The 19,556-nt window shown below is 35.7% G+C and overlaps 2 protein-coding genes across 2 annotated transcripts; one reads left to right on the top strand and one right to left on the bottom strand.

Annotated features, from left to right (window-relative positions):
- Positions 1-5,903: 5,903 nt before the first annotated feature.
- Positions 5,904-8,794, bottom strand: LOC125189413 (protein FAR1-RELATED SEQUENCE 5-like). The gene is made up of 3 exons (XM_048086693.1): positions 8,749-8,794; positions 7,483-8,245; positions 5,904-7,320 (listed from the first exon to the last, which is right to left on the bottom strand). The coding sequence occupies exons 1-3, from the start codon at positions 8,792-8,794 to the stop codon at positions 5,904-5,906; spliced, it is 2,226 nt and encodes a 741-aa protein (XP_047942650.1).
- Positions 8,795-17,381: 8,587 nt separating this feature from the next.
- On the top strand, positions 17,382-18,258 carry LOC125190833 (dirigent protein 1-like). Its single transcript, XM_048088236.1, has one exon. It carries the CDS (start codon positions 17,479-17,481, stop codon positions 18,073-18,075), a length of 597 nt encoding a protein of 198 aa, XP_047944193.1. The 5' UTR covers positions 17,382-17,478; the 3' UTR covers positions 18,076-18,258.
- Positions 18,259-19,556: the final 1,298 nt, after the last annotated feature.

Genomic DNA, 19,556 nt, shown 5'->3' with positions numbered 1-19,556 from the left:
ATATTTTAAAAATGTGTGGTGGAGATTTAGTTATAGGGTTATCACACAAATTGGGGTTATCATTATAATGCACCCCTATATATATATATATATATAGGGGTGCACTAGGGTGCCACTATAGTTAAAATAACATCATACCACCAATATCCACCCTTAGATCCGGAAATCCAACGCTCAAGATTTAATTTCGTGAACAGAATTGAGATTGCTGTCTAGTGTATACCGAATTGCAGTCCGGGTCATTTTAGTCATTTCAATCAGATTCAAATTAGGGTTACCCCCAAATTCGCCTTCATTCTCCAAATTCGCCTCTCTCTCTCTCCCCAACTCTTCTCTCTCTCCCCGACTGCACCTCTAGATCGCCGAATCTCCAAATCTCCGATCAAAATCTCATCCCGCCGCCTCCACCTCTAGATCCCGCCGCCTCCAACTCTAAATCCCGTCGCCTCCACCTATAAATCCCACCGCCTCCGCCTCTACACCGTGTAACTTCAATTTCCAGCCACGACTACACCGTGAATCGCGCGATTTAGGGCTAATTTCTGGAATTCCGAACGCCTACAACAAGTAAACGGTGAAAACAGTTCACAAGGTATGTTAATTGGATTCCATTTAGGGTTGAACGAAATAGGTTTCCAGAATGTTACTTTGTTGTGAATGCAGATTTATGTATGTGTATTATTCATTCAATTGATGCCTTGTTTAATGTTTCGATCTGAGGTTTTAGTCTGTTTTTGGTGATTTTCAAAATTTTATAGCTATTTGCTTCATGTATAAGGGTTTTTTAACACATTGTGACGGACTATTGTGATTTTTTATCTATTGGATTAAGTATTGTTGTACTCGAAGTGAATTGCTGATTTGGTGATTTGCTTAGTTAGTGATTTGCTTGTATTAATGTATAAAAGGGGTTATGTTACTGCATGATTCATTTTGTGGATGATTTGTATGTTATTGGTTTAATGCAGTGTAAAGACAAATTAAAATGGCAAGAAAAAGAACAAAATCACAGATAGAAGAGGAAGAATCTAGAGGGGATACAAGTGAAACTAGACCTAATCATGAAAATATGAATGAGGAAGAAGTGGAAACTGAAACAAGCACGAGAATAAACACGAATGAAGAAATAAGAGGACCTGGAGGTGAAGGTATTGTGAAAAATCTTGCAGTATTACTTGTTATATATTGCAGTGGGTCATTTATAATAATGCAGTCTTATTTGATATATATTGCAGTAGTCCATTTAGAATACTGCATCATGATCTTGCAGTTTTCCATATTTACACAATTGATTTGGATTATATGACAGATCTTTGTCTGACAAAATTAGTCTATATATGAGTTAGTGCAAGTAACAAAATAGATAACAGTGTTTACTGTATAGATTAAATGAACTTTTGCTAATTTTAAATTTTGTTTCAAGTGATATTAGTTATAGCAATTATTGATAATTCATACCTAAATCATGACATGATTAGATACTTATCATTCTACTAGTTAAAATGAGGGACCAACAAATAAGATAATTTATGTCATATTGTTGTGTTACTTCTTATACATTGCAGTGCAACATTTAAAATAATGCAGTCTTGTTTGTTATAGATTGCAGTGCACCATTTAGGATAATGCATCATCTTGCTGTTTTGCATGCTATATTGCTTTATTTAATGGTATATATTGTTGTATTGCTTGTTATATATTGCAGTGCATCATTTAGAATAATGCATCATCATCTTGCAGTATTTGTTGTTCTATATTGCAGTCCATCATTTATAATAATGTAGTATTGAATTTTTTTTTTTTTTTTTTTTTTGTAGTTTTGATAAGATTAAACAAGGGTGTGAATGCCCTGCTATTCAGATTAAAGCCAGAAATATTTGGAAATACCATGGAGTATCTAAATGGAAAGCAAAAAAGGGATATAATTGACCTGGGGTTTGGGGCACTTCTGAATTTCAAGTTAAATTTCATACCTCCAAAACTGGGATTCTGGGTTGCATCATACTTCAATCCCATTGCTTGTGGGTTACCTATAGGAGGGCCAGGGACAGAATGCAGGCACATCGACGAAGTTGATGTGCATCTGACGCTTGGCCTTCCTAAAGGAAAAAATCGTATTGAACGGAAACTCCGGAAGCATGATTTGTCGTGGATGGAAGCCGTTGCAAAGTCTCTTAAAAAACCAAGGAAAAATATATATGTTGATGACATTGCCATCCTGATGTTGAATGAGGTAGATGGTGGTGACCAATTCAAGAGACTGTTCTTGGTGCTCATGGAATACTGTTTTATAGAGACCCCAGCAGATGGACCTGTTATCCCAAAGATCCTACATATCTTGGATGATTTGTCAATCATCCATGAATACAATTGGTGTGAATACGTCATCAATGTTCTGTTAGATGTGCATAACAGATGGCTGAACTCCTCTAGCAGATACTACACTGGTCCAATAGTTTTCCTTATTGTAAGTGTAACTTTCTTAAAAATTTTTTTTTTAAAAATGCATATACTAAAGTTTTTTATGCTTCTGTATGTCAGGGATGTTATGTGGACAGGATGATAGTAGGAAGAAGAACAGTTGAACGACGTTTCCCATCAATTAACATGTGGGAGTTGGAGGCGTTAAAAGCAAGAGAAGCCCTAGAGATCAATGCTGGTGGATTTGGGCTGGGTTACTATGATGACAGAATGCCACAACAACTTGTTGATGATGACAAAGCATTAATCCGAGCGCAAGAGCAACAAATCTTGGATGAGGTGAATGATATGGCCGGTCCTTCAACTTCAGCAGAAACAAAGCAGCAACACAACGAGGAAATAGAAGCAAGGAAATTTACTGCTGATGTCTATCGTGCTGGAAATCTTTTGGCTGATGGAATATTCAAGTTTGCTGCTACGTTACATGCACCACCAGAGCACATACGTGAAATGAATAGTTTTAAGGTAGCATCTGCAGCGGGGTTGATAATGCTGACTAATGGAAAGAGAGAGAAGAGACGGATGAAAACAAAAGATCAAGTTGAAACACTTGCTCAAAATTTGGATGACGAGGATCTGCAGAATCCTGACTGGCTGGCAGCAATCGAAAAAATGATGAGTGCTCTAGATAAAAAAATTGAATTGGAAAATTATATGCCTAATTGGAATCTGTTTGATGGTGATGACAGTCAAGTAAGTTTTTCTTATTGATAACAATATGTGGTTTATATATATTGTATTTGAAATTTCACTACACTTTTGCAATTGGAGATTGTTCATAATGATGGTTTTATGGATATGCAGAATGTGCAAGCACAAGGTGGCCAGTCGAGAGGTGAGAAATCACCTGTTGCAGATCAAAGTCGTGGAAAGGAAAAGATGGGTGATGCAACTGAAGCAAGGAAGGAGCCTTCACAGGCTACGTGCCCATCGAGCCCAGCTGCAGCTGCTGCAACAAATGAGCCTTCAAAGGATAAAACTGATAGTACATCGGCTCCTGCAGAGGTATGATATACATTGCATAACACAGTTTGAATTGTTGCAGATTAGTATATTATATATTTCACATTATAATGCATTTGTGTTTGTGGCTATTGTAGAATGTCTGTGAAGAACCTTTGAAGCCTCCACAAGGAGTGAAAACTGCAGCTTCAAAGGACACGCAAAAGGCTGATGCTGCATCAAATGTGAATGATCCTTCCAAAGAAAAGGAGGAACATGTATATAATGCATCTTGCCAAATTATACTATGCATTCTTAAGTTTAATAATTGTAATATTGTTTGCTGTAATTTCCAACAGGGACAAAAAACAATCTACACCCGTAACAAGACAAAACATAAAGTAAGTGATGCGATCAAATCTCCTTATGCTGTGCGTGCAGTTACAATGTCAAACAAACTGACGGGGGATGAGAGGGAACTGTATTTTTGGATGATGAGTACTGAAATCAATGCCACGTACGTTTTCGTATAAAATTGTTTTTAATACCAAGTATTTATTCAATAATTGTACAGAATGATAACATCCTACATTTTGTAACAGGGAGCTGATTGTATTCAACATCAACAACTTCAAAATTACTCATGCTCAACTAATGTCAATGCTGCCATATGCAAGGATCCATGTTGCAGTCATAGATGGGTGGAGTTGTTACTTAAATTTGAATGAAACTTTCAAGTCCCGTACATCACCCAGCAGATTGTTTCTGTCTACTTTCACCTCCGTATGTCTCAAACACTTAATGCATATTAGACTTCTCGTATGGTTGTCCTAATTCTTATTTTCTTTGGCTGCAGAGTGGTACAGTTGTGGACCCAAACACTGATTGGAGCAATGATCAGACAAAGGAGGTCTTTCATGAAAGAATCATTGATGAGCTGAAGTATATCCAAAACTTCAAATGGGAAAATTACAGTCTGGTAATAAACTATCAATACATTGAACTACAATATGTTTCTTAGTGGAATGCAATTAAATATGCTCATTATTATGCACCAGGTTTTTTTCCCTATATATGCAAACGACCACTACTATGTGGTTTGTTTTGATTTCTTGAAAGCAACAATCTGCGTGATAGATAATGTTAGATCAGAAGAAGCTGATGGTGGGGTTAGATATGGCGACCAAGTCTATAGGCTGGTAAGCAAGCAATGTTATATATGTTATTCTGCAATATACAGTATATAAATATGCAAATATCATCAGCTTGACAATGCTTATTTAATAAATTGCAGATAGATTTCTTTGTCTACACTCTGGAAAAGTATGGTTGTGCTAGCTACGGTCGCATGCTCCAAAAAGCAACTGTGAAGGTTCTAGAAATGAAATGGAGTGCTAAAGAAGACACTACAGATTGTGGCTTGTATGCAATGCGCCATATGGAGACTTATATGGGCATGAAGGTCACTGACTGGAAATGTGATCTGACAAACAAACAATCAAGGCCTCTGCAGCTTCTTCGAGCCAAATATTGTACAGCAATGCTGTATAACAACAACAATAGGGCCTTTAGGTGTGTGTCAAGACTTGCCTCACATCAGTATACAGAGGCAAAAAAGACAAGACCGATTGATGTGGAGAATATGGTAGCGGAGTACAAGAACAAACCATCTTGGCGTGCCTCACAATGAAAATAGGGCCTAAGGCTGCTGCAACAATGAAGTCTTGGATGTTTGCCATGAAGTCTTGGATGTTTGAATGAACTTGTGCTGAAACATTTAGTTTTATAGTTTTATTTTGGGGTAGACAATGTAACTGACTTAATTTGGTTTGACTTTTTATCCATAATTGTTTTGATGGCAGTTACTCATAATATGCTTGCATGCTTCAGATTAAATACAGATCATATTAGTTTCTGGGTGTAACAAAGTGTTTAGGACCTATTTTGATTTGAAATCTGAGATTCAGTTAGAGCAGGGAGTTCTATTGGGAAATTATTGCAGTGTAAATGTCATGACTTTGCATAAAAGAAACTTAAAAGAATCATCTAGTGAATGAAATTAATGGAATTTGAGTGAACATTTCTTTAAAGCTAATTATGCTTTGGTTGTAGAGAATACTAACTTTAAGGTTGTGTACCACCTAGCTATACTCTCGTTCTATTAAACTACATCAGAAAGAACAATTGTAACAATAATATGTAAACTGCAACATTGCTGTGGTAACACAGCAATATGCATTGAATAAGACTGCAATATAGTACTGTAAAATTTTGTAATTAAAAAAGATTGAAGTTAGACTATTTAATGGAATAAAAGGCAACTTGGGAACAATAGTATAAAATTAATAGTAATGAAGGAATAGAAAGAAGAAAATAGTGTGTCTGCAATCGTTTCATTAGACTGCAATATATCTACCCTAATACTGCAATATCTTCTGTATAAGACTGCAACCTGATAATGTAAAAATGAACTAACAATTTTATTTTCCCTTTTGTCGACCACAGTTCCTAGAGTCATGGTGACCAAATTCGCCACATTTTTTACACTGACGCAATGGTTTGTTGTTCAACTTTATAGCCTTTTCCTTCGCGGACACCAAACGACTTTTGGAATCACTTTTCGAACCTTTGGTGGACACAACTGATGGTGGCTGTACTCTAACCACAGCTGGCTTTTCAGCAAAATAGAAATCTTTAACTGGCTTATCCTTGTCTCCTGAAGATGGTTCATGGATTCTTGTCATAAGACTCTTCCCAAGCTCATCAATTCCAGCTGAAAACAAATCAATGATGGCACTATCAGCATCAAATTTTTTCATGTAACTGAAAAATATGTCAGCAACTTTATTCTTTGACTGTTGGTTTGGATCTGATAAAAGTTCAGGATCTGTCAAACATCGAGCTGGTCCACGAATAGCATCAGCTAAGGCAGTCTTCAACCACCTCACATGGAAGTACTTATCAGGTATAACCTTCAAAAACCTGTTCTTGAAAACCAAAAATATATGACTACAAAGAATTCCCTCTCTCCCAAACAATTTGCAAGAACAGGAATACGAATCCTCACTGGTCGTGTAGGTAACAACCCAAGATTTACTATACTTGTCCTTTATTGTGGAGATCTCTAACACATCATCTTTCAACAAACCATCAGTGCTACAATGGTGCAATGCGTCCACTATCTCACGTTGCACTCTCTTGAACATGTGATCAGTGTACTTTGTTGCAGCATGCTTTTCTAATACCAACTGACTGGAGAACGGTGGTATAATAGTTGAATCCATATAATCTAACTTCGAGCTAGAATTTCTCTGTGCAGCCAAGGCATGATCAAAATTCATGATGAACTCAACTAGATTGGAGCGAGGTCTGGTGAATGTTTTATAAAAGCTATTCTCAGACTCGGAAACAGACGTCGTCCTAATAAGAGACCCCATGGGAAAGTCTCTAAAATAGGCAGGGACCCACATCTCTCTATCGTCAAACATTGTTACAAACCACTCGACATGAAGAAGCTCATAACGCTCCATTATCCCCATCCATGAATCTTCAAACTCTTCCGGCTCTAGTACCTCAGACCACACACAAGCACTAATCTCTTTTTTCAACTCTTCATTTTCTAGACATCTCCTTGGAATTTTGTCGGTAAGTTTAAGCATAATGTGCCACATGCACCATCTATGCTTTGTATCCACCAAAACATCACGAATAGCTGCTCTCATACCTCTATCTTGGTCGGTAACAATCATCTTAGGAGCTTGACCCATGGATTCCAAAAAGTGCTTGAAGAGCCAAGAATAAGATTCTGTGGTCTCATTGGATAAGAGTGCAGCTCCAAATGTGACTGGCTTTCCATGGTTGTCCTTGCCCGTGAAGGGTGAAAATATCATGCAATACCTGTTTCATACATGTAAATGGTAGACTGCAATATTAGAGTCCAAAAACTGCAATATAATACACAATAGACTGCAAATATTAGAGTCCTAATCTACAATGTTATCCAAACAGAAACCTAACACATGGAATGCAGAATTTATATATAAACGAACAAGGCATTACCTATTGGTATTGTATGTGGAGTCGAAGGAGACAACATCACCATACAGTTGATAATTCCGCTTAGATATTGCATCGCACCAGAAAAGCGCTTTCAACTCTTTTGAACTCCCAAGCTGATAGTGATATGTGAAATCAGGACATGCCTTCTTTTTCCTCGCCATTTCATCTAACAACATTTGTGCATCAGAACCTTCGACATAAGTTTTCAGACCTTGGACATAATTCCTAAGTTCTGCCACGGTGATTCCAACAGTGTCATAGCCGCCCAAGAACTCATTCAAGAATTTGAATGTCATGGTGGGTCCAATATTGGCTTTCGTGCAGTCCCATATGAATCGCCTGTGTACTTCACCCAACCTACGGTTAATATGCATGTAACGTCTAAACGGAAGTTCAATCATACTATGATTGTGAACTTCCACAAATTCTTGAACAACATACCCCAAAAATCCAGCCTCAAATACATACTTGAGTGATATTCGCGCCCTACATTCACACCTTTTGGATGTGCGTCTACGTTTGGTTATAAAACCCTCTTGTGCATGCATCTCATCCATTTCAATCCCCACCTTCAATCCCTCTCTGTTACAAACAAGATATTGCCACGTAACAACATCTCTAGTAGATTTGATTCCACGTTTACGCACATCAAAACCAGTTTCACGACCATAAGCTTCATAAAAGGCAATACCCTCATCTAATGAATGGAATTTCTTACCAACATAAGGACGGAGTTCGTCGGGGCATGCTGGCACACATGCAACTGGATAAAAAGATAAAACATGAGGCAAATTAGTTCAGATACAATTGACTGCAATAAACGATAAGGTGAACAGCAATGTGATACACATAAACCAGCAATTATTGCATACGAAAATCTGACAGCAATATGACAGCAATTACTAAAACTATTAAACAGAATCAGAATGAGCAAACAGAACAATTAGTACTACATAATCAGAATATAACAAAACATAACTAGGCAATTAAAATATAACAAAACACAATCAGAAACAACAAATAGAACAAACTATGCAACCATATAACAAAACAACAAGATGTAATACGTAAAACAGCAAATCATACAAAACAGAATCAGAAACAAAGCAACATTCAACAAAAACTTTCCCTACAATCAAAATCACAAAATACTCTTCAATCTGACAAAATTGGCAAACAATCCATCACTAAATATGACAATAATCCATAGTGCGACAGAAAACACATGAAAAATTGATCGAGAATTGAGGTAATGACGAAATCCACCTGCTGGAAAAACATCCAGATCAAAATCGATAATTGATTCACCCATATTTGAACGAATTTATGGAATGGATTGCAGAAATAACGATTGCACATGTGGTGTGATTGCAATTGAGATGAATCGATTGCAGAGATCAAACTGAGATGAATCGCACAGCTCGTGTCATTGAATTGGTCAAATTGAGATGAACTCAAACTGGATTAAACATGCTGGGTGAAATTTGGCGATAGATATTGCAGAATCGTGAATCAAAATCGAAATTGGTTGAAAAAACTGAGATGAATCGCACAGCTCGTGTCATTGAATTGGTCAAATTGAGATGAACTCAAACTGGATTAAACATGCTGGGTGAAATTTGGCGATAGATATTGCAGAATCGTGAATCAAAATCGAAATTGGTTGAAAAATTTGAAGAAATCTAGCGACAAATCCAGAAACGAAAATCTTTGAGAATGGAAGGAAAGAAGGGTAGCGTGAATCTGTTTCTGTATCAAATTATAAAGAGATTTCCCAATTTGCCCTTCAGCCTTTTAATTTGATTAAACAAAAAAAAAAGAGCTGCCACATGGCAGCTTAGCAACGGTCGGATTTCCAGATCCTAGGGCCCCTAATGGTGGTATGGTGTTATATTAAATGGTGTTGTCATTTTAGCACAATCCTATTAACCACAAATCCACTCTTAAAGACCGAACTAGAGACCAAATTAGGGCCACTCATTTTTCTTAATCTTATGGTTATGATTAATTTACAATTAATTTAATATTTTATTAAATAAAAACGTTTTTTTTATTTTAAAATTTTTTTTAATTTTTTCTAAAATTTTTTTAAATTTTTTTTTATTCGATAAAAACTTGATGGAGTAAATAATGAACTATATTCACTATAAAATGAACTAAATGAATGTATGTTATGAACTTATTACTTCATTCCGTTAGTTTATTACTTCATTTATTAATGCTATTACTTCATTCTATTAGTTTGTTACTTCATTCCGTTAGTTTATTACTTCATTCAGTCATGCTATTACTTCATTCCATTAGTTTATTACTTCATAATGTGTTATGACATAATTATCTTTCAGTTGGGTTTAGGGTTATTACTTCATTCCGTTAGTTTATTACTTCATTCAGTCATGTTATTGTTATGAGCTTATTACTTCATTCAGTCGTGCTATTACTTCATTCCATTAGTTAATTACTTCATTTATTCATGTTATTACTTCATTTTGTTACTCCCTCTGTCCCGGCTAAGATGACACATTGCTTAGCCGGCACGGAGTTTTAGGAGTTATTGGTTAAAGTGTTTAATTGAGGAAAGAGAAGGTGGGTGTAAGTATTAAAGTAGAGAGATAAATAAAGATGAATATTTTAATAGGAGTGAGAAAAAGTGGTTGAATGTATTAATTGGAGAGAGAGAGTTACCAAAAAAGGAAATGTGTCATCTTAGTTGGGACAAACTAAAAAGGAAAACGTGTCATCTTAGGCGGGACGAAGGGAGTAGTTTATTACTTCATTCAGTCATTTTATTACTTCATTCCATTAGTTTATTACTTCATAATGTGTTATGACATAATTATCTTTCAGTTGGGTTTAGGGTTATTACTTCATTCCGTTAGTTTATCACTTTATTCAATCATGTTATTACTTCATTCTATTAGTTTAGTACTTCATTCCGTTAGTTTATTACTTCATTCAGTCATGCTATTACTTCATTCCGTTAGTTTATTACTTCATTCAATTATGTTATTACTTCATTTCATTAGTTTACTACTTCATTTCATTAGTTTATTACTTCATTTTATTATTTTATTACTTCATAATGTGTTATGCCATAATTATCTTTCAGTTGAAGTAAATTCAGTATATAATGAATGCGAAAAATTACTTCATAACATACATTCATTTAGTTCATTATATAGTGAATATAGTTCATTATTTACTCCAGCAAGTTTTTATGAATAAAAAAAAATTCTAAAAAATAATTAAAAAAATTTTTCTATAATTTTTTTAAAAAAATATAATTTTTTTAAAAAAAAATTTAAAAAAATTATATTTTTTTAAATTTTAAAAAAAAATTTTAAAAATAAATTAAAAAACTTTTTATTTTATAAAATATTAAATAAATTCTAAATTATTCATAACCATAAGATTAAGAAAAATGAGTGGCCCAAATTTGGTCTCTAGTTCGGTCTTTAAGAAGGGTTCGACATTGATCACAACTATATATATATATATATATATATATATATAGATGTATTCAAATACTTTTCATATCTTTTGTCCTTTTTCCTTCTTAATCCTAGTCCCACAATTTTGTCATCTGACGGTTAGATTAATGCCACATGTCATTTAATAATGCACAGCGGCTAATAATGCAACATTATAGACTAATAATGAACATTTTCATTCTAATAATGCACAGCGGCTAATAATACATATATATATATATATATATAGAGGGGTGTATTCAGATTAAAACCATAATGTATATTAAAACATCAAACCATGTAAAATAATGTACATTATACACACTAATAATGTACATTTTATTCATGTATAATGTACTGTCAGCATAATGTACAGAATTCATATAATGTAAATGTACATTATTAGTGTGTACAATATTTAGAACAGTACATTATACATGAATAAAATGTACATTATTAGTGTGTATAATGTACATTATTTACATGGTTTGATGTTTTAATATACATTATGGTTTTCATCTGAATACATCCCTATATATATATATATATATATATATATATGGATGTGATCATATCATAACCCATATTTATGGTGATAACCTAATAACCCTCATTTTATGGACGAAAAATATCATTTTATGGAACAGAATATCATTTTATGGTTTTATGCATGCTGAAAAAATATCATTTTATCGTGTATAAATATCATTTTTAGTAAAAATAATATTTTTGACCCATAAAATGATAGGGTTATTAGGTTATCACATAAATATGGGTTATGATATGATCGCACTATATATATATATATATATATATATATATATATATATATATATATATATAGTTTTATAATAAAGTGTGACTAAAATTAGTTGATGGAATGTGAGGTCTACTTACCAATTATGGTAAAAATGAAATGTGACTTTTATTGTGGGACAAACCGAAATGGCAAAACGTAACACTTATTGTGGGACGGAGGTAATATGAACTTTCTAATTTTGGATAGTAAAACAGCACATTATCTGTATATATCATTTTATTTACAACTTATATCACTACACTATACTACTAATGATGTGGATCACACTCTCCATTAATTCTACTTATAATACTCTTTACAATATGTGTCTCACTTTGACCCAGCGCGAGTTTTAAAAAATATAGTAGAAAGAGAATTGAAAAAATAAGCAGAATGGATGTCCTACTTTTATAATAAAATGTGAGCAAGAATGAGTTAGTTACGTTGAATGTAGGGTATACTACTAAAAATAGTAAAAATGAAGTGAGACAATTAATATGGGATGGACCAAAACAGAAAACTAAGACACATGATGAGGGACTGAAGGAGTATATATTAAAATTAGTGCCGAATCAAATTTTCATACTTTTCAAAGACGCGGAGAGTACGACGTTGTATAACCAAATAAATGAGCAAAGGAAGACCAGATTAATAAAACCTTTCGTTCAATAATTATTTATTGTTATGATTTAAATCCGCCAAAAAGAGATTTAATTATTTGCCCATCCATTTCGTTAATAGTTGGTACTCCCTCCGTCCCACTTAAGATGACACGTTTTTCTTTTTAATTTGTCTCAACTAAGATGACACATTTCTTTTTTGTAAATATTCTCTCTCCAATTAATACACTCAACCACTTTTTCTCACTCTCATTTAAATATGCATCTTTCTTTATCTCTCTACTTTAATACTTACATCTACTTTATCTCTTTCCAATTAAACACTTTAACCAATAACTCCTAAAATCTTGTGCCGGCTAAGCAATGTGTCATCTTAGCCGGGATGGAGGAAATAGTATATTTATTCTTTGTGCAGGGTGGGGTGGATATGACATTTCCTTTTCTCTTTTTAGTTTAGTATTGAAAACGACATTATTTTAGTTGATATTTAGTTTTGATGTTGTCGAAATCCGACGTCATAGGAATATTCACACAAAAAAAGCAAAGATCGTGATTAGGGATGTCAATCAAGCCGGCCCATCGGGTTTTGGGCCAATCCTATTTGGGTTGCGGGTTAATCGGGTGCGGACTTGCCGGGTTGTTATTTCTTTTGGGTTGTATAAGTTCGGCCCTAACCCTAAAAGCTCGGGTTCCAGGCTAGCCCGACGGGTTAATCGGGTCGCTACCGATAAGGTTAAGGCTCGAACAATCAAATAAATCATGATTAAAATTAGTTATATTTAAATATAAAATATTTAATTATGATAAATTTGATATATATGCTTAAACTCTATCATAAAATACTAATATTTGTGATATTTCGTGAAATTTTAACACATGTTAAAAATTTAAATATTCTTTTAGTGAGATTGATTTATTTAACAATTATTATATTAATAAAAAATCAATATATAATTTATATATTTACCATAAAATTGGAAGTTATCTTTTTTTAGTTATCTATGTCATAAAATTAGTCAATGAAGTGTCGAATTAGGAATAAAAAATTGAAAAATATAAATTTTACCGGGTTATTGGGCCAGCCCATCGGGTTTTCGGTTCTAGCCCTAACGGATTGCGGTTTAATCGGGTGCGGGCTTATCGGGTTTTATTTTTATCGGGCTAGAAATTTCCGACCATAACCCTATAAATTTAGCGGGTTATTCGGGCCAGCCCACAGGTTGCGAGCTACATTGACATCCCTACTCATGATATTTAATACTCCCTCCGTTCGTCATTAAAAATCTCATTTCTTAATGGAACGGTTTTAAAAAATATTAAGAAAAGTAGATGAAAAAAAAGTTAGTGGAATAATGATCTCACTTGTATATATTAGTTTTTAAAATGGGAGTGGAATGAGTAAGTGGAAGGTGAGACCCTATTACCATTTATGATAAAAGTGAACCGGAATTCATATTTTCTGACGGACTAAAATAAAAAAACGGGATTCTTATTCGTAGACGAATGAGTACTAGCTAGTATCAAATCTTAAGTTCATCAGAATTTAATGTCGAAGGAAAATTCACACATAAGAAATTTCATAGTTTGCCAAAGTTCATAGCTTAAAAATATATCAATTGTCTTTTAAAATGGAAATGAATATAGACCATAAATTTGAAAAAACAATATTGATGTTTATTGGATATGGTTCGAATATCATCTTTACTCAAGCACCTCAACTAAAACAAAAAAACAAACTCATCACATTTTGCAGCCATGGCCAAAACACAAACGTTCTCTCTCACCACCACCACCACCACCATAATCATCATCATCATCATCATCTCCTTGCTGGCCCTTTCTCTCCCAATAAATTCCCAAGAATTCAAAAAAAATAAATACTACTCATACTATCTCTATCAATTAAAAATAGACTAGTTTTACCATTTTAGACCGTCCACCAAAATTAAACCAATTTCTAAATATATAAAGTTTTAAGTAATTAAATATTATTTTTAATATAGACCCCACAATCCACTAACACAACTTCCATCACATTTTTCTTCATCTCTCTTAATTTATCTGTCACGACCGCCCTTCTAGAATTCAATAAATGCGGGCGATCGTGACCTAAAAGGGATTAAATTGAGCGAAGACGGGGTCTAGGGTTTCATAAAAGAGTTTGACCCACATTTAATGAAACGGTATAGATATCAAGAAAAGTCAGAGCAACGCTTTGGCAGTTAAATCCAATGGATAACGACTATAATCATAAATTATCAAAATGACAAGGGTTCAATGAAATCCGAAATATATAATGCCCCTAAGTTATAAACGGAAATCAATATAGTCCCAAGATCATTCAACATTAATTAAAACATGTTTCAGCGGAAGCATCCAAGAGAAGAGTGAAGTCATGTGTGAAGACACAACGACACTCGGAGTTTCAAGACAACCATAGTACTTTATTAAATTGCTCAACACCACCAACCGCTCGTCGCCAGCTCAACCTGCACATAAGGAAAACACATGCAAGACTGAGTATTTTGAAATACCCAGCCAGTGGACACATGCCAAAATATTTTAATAGATATGCCATCCTTACCATAGTGAACTCGAGTTTTGCATTTAGAAAATAATATCATCGAGTATCACAAAATAATTTCATAGATTGGCCAGTGAAACAATCTCCCTCATTTTCTCAATAATCCAACAATCACAACATTTCCATGGTGCGACGAAAGTGTGGCCACGCTATTCGCCCACGAGACCGACCGACTAGCAAGGACGGCTCCCGATCCCAACCGTGTACACTAGCCTGATAGGGTTTGCAGCCCTACTTAGACCCGAATTCGTTTATATAGTCCTATAGCCTGATGGAGCGAACTCAAAAACTAGGCATCAGACAATCATAGCCCTATAGCCTAATGGAGCGAACTCACAAACTAGGCATCAGGCAAATATCATCATAACAATCACAGGCATGACATAACATTTTAAACCACCCTTATAACGCCATAATCATGCTTTTCAACATAAAATAGTTTATGAGAGCCCACCTCGACTGCTCAAATTTCAAGTACTTTCTTCCATTTGCTATCACGCTTCGAGCGCGAGTTATCACCTTTAAATTAATGTGTATCACAAATCAGTCTCAATCAATGACTCGAAATCATGCATGTTCCCAACATTTCCCTTTTCCCATCGATTTATTTTATATTAACAGTTACAATCAAGACATGCTCTTCATCTCAGTTTATTCATACTACAACTCCAGATCTATCATCAAATCATGGTCGCGCATGAGTGTTCTTCAACACACATCACACGCACACACAAACACACACGCCGACACACACACATACACGTCAATCCACACACACACATGCATCCCATTTATAAATTGGTTTCCCTTTTTCACTCGATCTATATGCATGAGGGTTCAAGAACACCGATTAATCGGTTAGATGAGAGAGATAGATCAAAATACCTCTTCTTGATAGAAACGATCGGTAGAAACAAAGTAAAATCTTGATTCTTCAATAATTCTTGAGGCTTCAACGTTAATTCTTCTCAAAAGATGAAGAATTCTTAGAGAAAAATAGAAGAAAAATTGAGAGATTGTAGGAGGAGTGGGGGCGGGGCGTGAACTTCAAGAGTGAGGGAAGCGTGATTTTGATTTAGGTTTAGGTTTTCTCCCATGCATTTATAGAGTGCAATAATTAAATCCCCAAATAAATAAATAAAAGATTTGGGAAGATTTGATGGGGAGAAGTTACGTGAATTAGGGAGAGAAAAATAGAGATTTCGAATTATATGCTATTTAATTAGCATATGATTTAATTTGGTATTTCACGGAGTAGAATAAAATATCACGGAGCAGAATAAAATAATAAATCCCACTATTAAAATAAGAAGTAGGCGATTTCTGCCCATTAAGTTATGCGTAGGATTTATTTAGATTTTCACGGAGCAAGAGATTTCACAGAGCAGAATAAAAATAATAATTCTCCCAATAACAGTAGGAAAGTGGTGTGCTTTTGAGTCTCTCTCACAAGGAATCAAATTCAAATCCTAATTTAAATAGGATATGACAAGATCTCCTTAGATATGGTAAGATATGCTAGGATATTTATATTTATTCATGGAAGAGAATAAATAAGGGTTCAAATAATATAATAAATAATTCATCCTCTCCATAAATAAGAGATTTTCGAAATCTCCTTGGAAATATCATGGGGATCGATTTTTCTCATAGAGAAATAAAGAATAATTGGGTTTTGGATTTAATTGGATAAATATCCCAAGCAATTAATTAAATCCAAGAAAATAGGATTCCTCTCGAATAAATCATAGTGGTCGAAAATTCCAATAAAATGGGTGGAATAATTATGGATGAACCTATTCAATCTCACTCACCCTTAGGAAAATAATTCACCACAATATATTTCACCTCGCATTAAAATATTCACACAATCATGTCGCAAATTTCAACCATTTTTGACTATTTCACCTCCACGTCACATTTTCAACGACATTGACCATTCCACGGCCATGTCACATTTTCAACAATATTAACTATTCAACAACCACGTCATATACTCAACGGATTTGACTATTCAAATCAATCTCAACATCAAATTGCAATTAGGTCACAGAGAAATCATGCAATTAATTCACTCATCATTTAATACACATACTACGTAGCATTAAAAGCATTTAATGCAAAAATTTTATGGTTTAAAAATTAAGGTTCGAAAAGTGGGGCGTTACATTATCAATTATTCATTAAAAGTATGTCATTTACAATTTATTCCAATCTGACATGCAATATATCGAACCGGTGAAAAACATATACTAATGTACTCCCTCCGTCCCACAAAAGATGTCACACTTTCCTTTTTAGTTTGTCCCACAAAAGATGTCACATTTCCTCTTTTGTAAAAAGTTCCTTCTCACATCAATTATAAAATTATATTTTCTCTCACCACTTAATATACAAAATAACATCTCCTAAAATCCCGTGCTATTTTCCAAGTGTGACATCTTCTCTGGGACGGAGGGAGTACTATAATTTGAAAACGCAATAGTCATATTTATTCGTGTATATATATGTAGTTGAAATCTGATGCTGATGCACCTCCACACATTTGCAGGCATGGCCAAAGTACCAACATTCTCTCTCAACATCATCATCCTCCTTTTCATAGCCATTTCCCTCCCAACAAACTCCCAAGAATTCCCTACAAAGGGAGAGATGCAGCAGAGGTCAGAGCAGCAAACTGATCACCTCCACTTCTACTTCCACACCATCCTACGTGGCCCCAACACGTCGGCCGTGGTGGTGGCACAGGCCGCCACCACAAACACCTACCGAACCAGGTTCGGTGAGGTGGTGATGTTCGACAATCGGCTGACGGAGGGCCCGGACCCGAGCTCCAGGGTGGTGGGGCGAGCCCAGGGGATGTACGCGTACACCGATATGAGCGTAACGGGGTTACTAATGGTGTGCAATTACTTGTTCACCGAGGGGAAGTTCAACGGCAGCACGCTGGCCGTGATGGGGAGGTATCCACCTCGGGCGGATGAGATTGAGATGTCGATCGTCGGCGGCACCGGCCAGTTCCGGTCCGTGGGGGGGTTAGTCCGGGTTGCGGAATTGGTGAATGATTGGGAAAGGGGGGTTGATGTGGATGAGCATGATGTCTATATCACCTACCGTTGATCCTCACTTCCACTATATATCTACTATATGTTTGTGCTTATTGTTGTTCCGTACTTCCACTATATAATCTATATGTTGAATAGTATATATAATGAATAATCACGTACTTGTATGTTGTACGAGAGATTATCGTGGAGTACTTGTTTGTTGTACTTATATATGGAAATATATCTGTTGTACTTATGAAGTGTTTGACATATGGCAACGTGCATACATATTAGAATCCGTCGTTCTTAGAGCATCCACAATGGATAACCTAGTTAAAGTTCTAGTGAGAGCCCTAGTGGTTGCCACATCAGCATGCCCTATCTTTCTATAATGGTGGAGCCCTAGTGGACGCCCTATCTCTTATCCACTTTTCATTTCAATTTTAAATCATTATTTTTTAATTTTGTTTTTAATTAAACTAAAATACCAAAATATATTATATTAAACACCACAAATGCAAAAAAAAAAAAAAAAATACATTAAATAATTTAAAAGTGAGATTACATCATACTTAGCTAAAAAAAAACTACATTAAAACTAAAATACTAAATTAAAAAAATCCAAACTAGTCTAAATTTAACCTTTGGGCTAAATTCTTGATCATATTCTTAGTCATCTATCGGGCTTCTGGATCGGTTTCCTAACGAAGACTGTGTTCGGCGTCAAGTATAAACCTATGCTCAATCACCTCGCGAAAACCTCCAAACTCCTCGATCGCCCTGTCCATGAGCTGAGTAGATGGAGAAGGCATTGCCTACGGGGGAGCTGCCGATCCAGACGCGCCCGCCTTCGCCTTCCTTTGGCCTGGGCTTTGGCAGCCTTGGTGCCAATGGGACGTCTAAAAGTAGACGCAGGCATGCCGGAACTCCCTTCCAGCTCAGCGTTCAGATCCACAGGAGATGGGCCGCTGCTCATGTAACCGCCAGTGGCAGTGTTCTTCGTCCGCTTTGCAGCCGAGGATCCAGCCGGTATCCATCCATTGAACTTCGGCTTGTCGTTCAAGATCAGCCAAACATTGTACAGCTTGAACTGCCCGAACTCCTGTTGGTACTCGGACAGCGACTTGTTGAGGACATCCTCCATGCTCTCACCGCTAGCCCTTCCGTCCCCGTTCTTGTTGTAGATATAGCAGACGTTGTTGACGTGGAGCTTGATCCGATCCCAACACTTGCGCAGCTAAACCTTGCTCTGCATAAACGCCCACCTTGGTTTCACCTTGTTGTAGCGTTCCTCAATGCGATCCCACATCCTGGCCGAAGTCTAGTTTTTGGAGGATATCGAATCCTCCGATATATTACCCAACACTGAGCCACTTTTAGGTACTCCTCCAACTCGTAGTCAGTACGCCCTGTTGCGTACTCTTCGTTAAACTCGTCGGATAGGAGTGGGACTGGACCGATGGCGCCTTTTCTTTCCACGCCATCTTCTTCCTCCTCCTCGGTGGCGGCGACGAAGGGGCAGGAGGTTGCCCACAACTAGGCTCTATTTCCTCA

This window comes from Salvia hispanica, chromosome 5, assembly GCF_023119035.1.
Source record: "Salvia hispanica cultivar TCC Black 2014 chromosome 5, UniMelb_Shisp_WGS_1.0, whole genome shotgun sequence".
NCBI classification, from domain to species: domain Eukaryota; kingdom Viridiplantae; phylum Streptophyta; class Magnoliopsida; order Lamiales; family Lamiaceae; genus Salvia; species Salvia hispanica.
The sequence above is the reverse complement of the archived record's forward strand: the minus strand, read 5'-3'. Positions and strand labels throughout refer to the sequence as shown.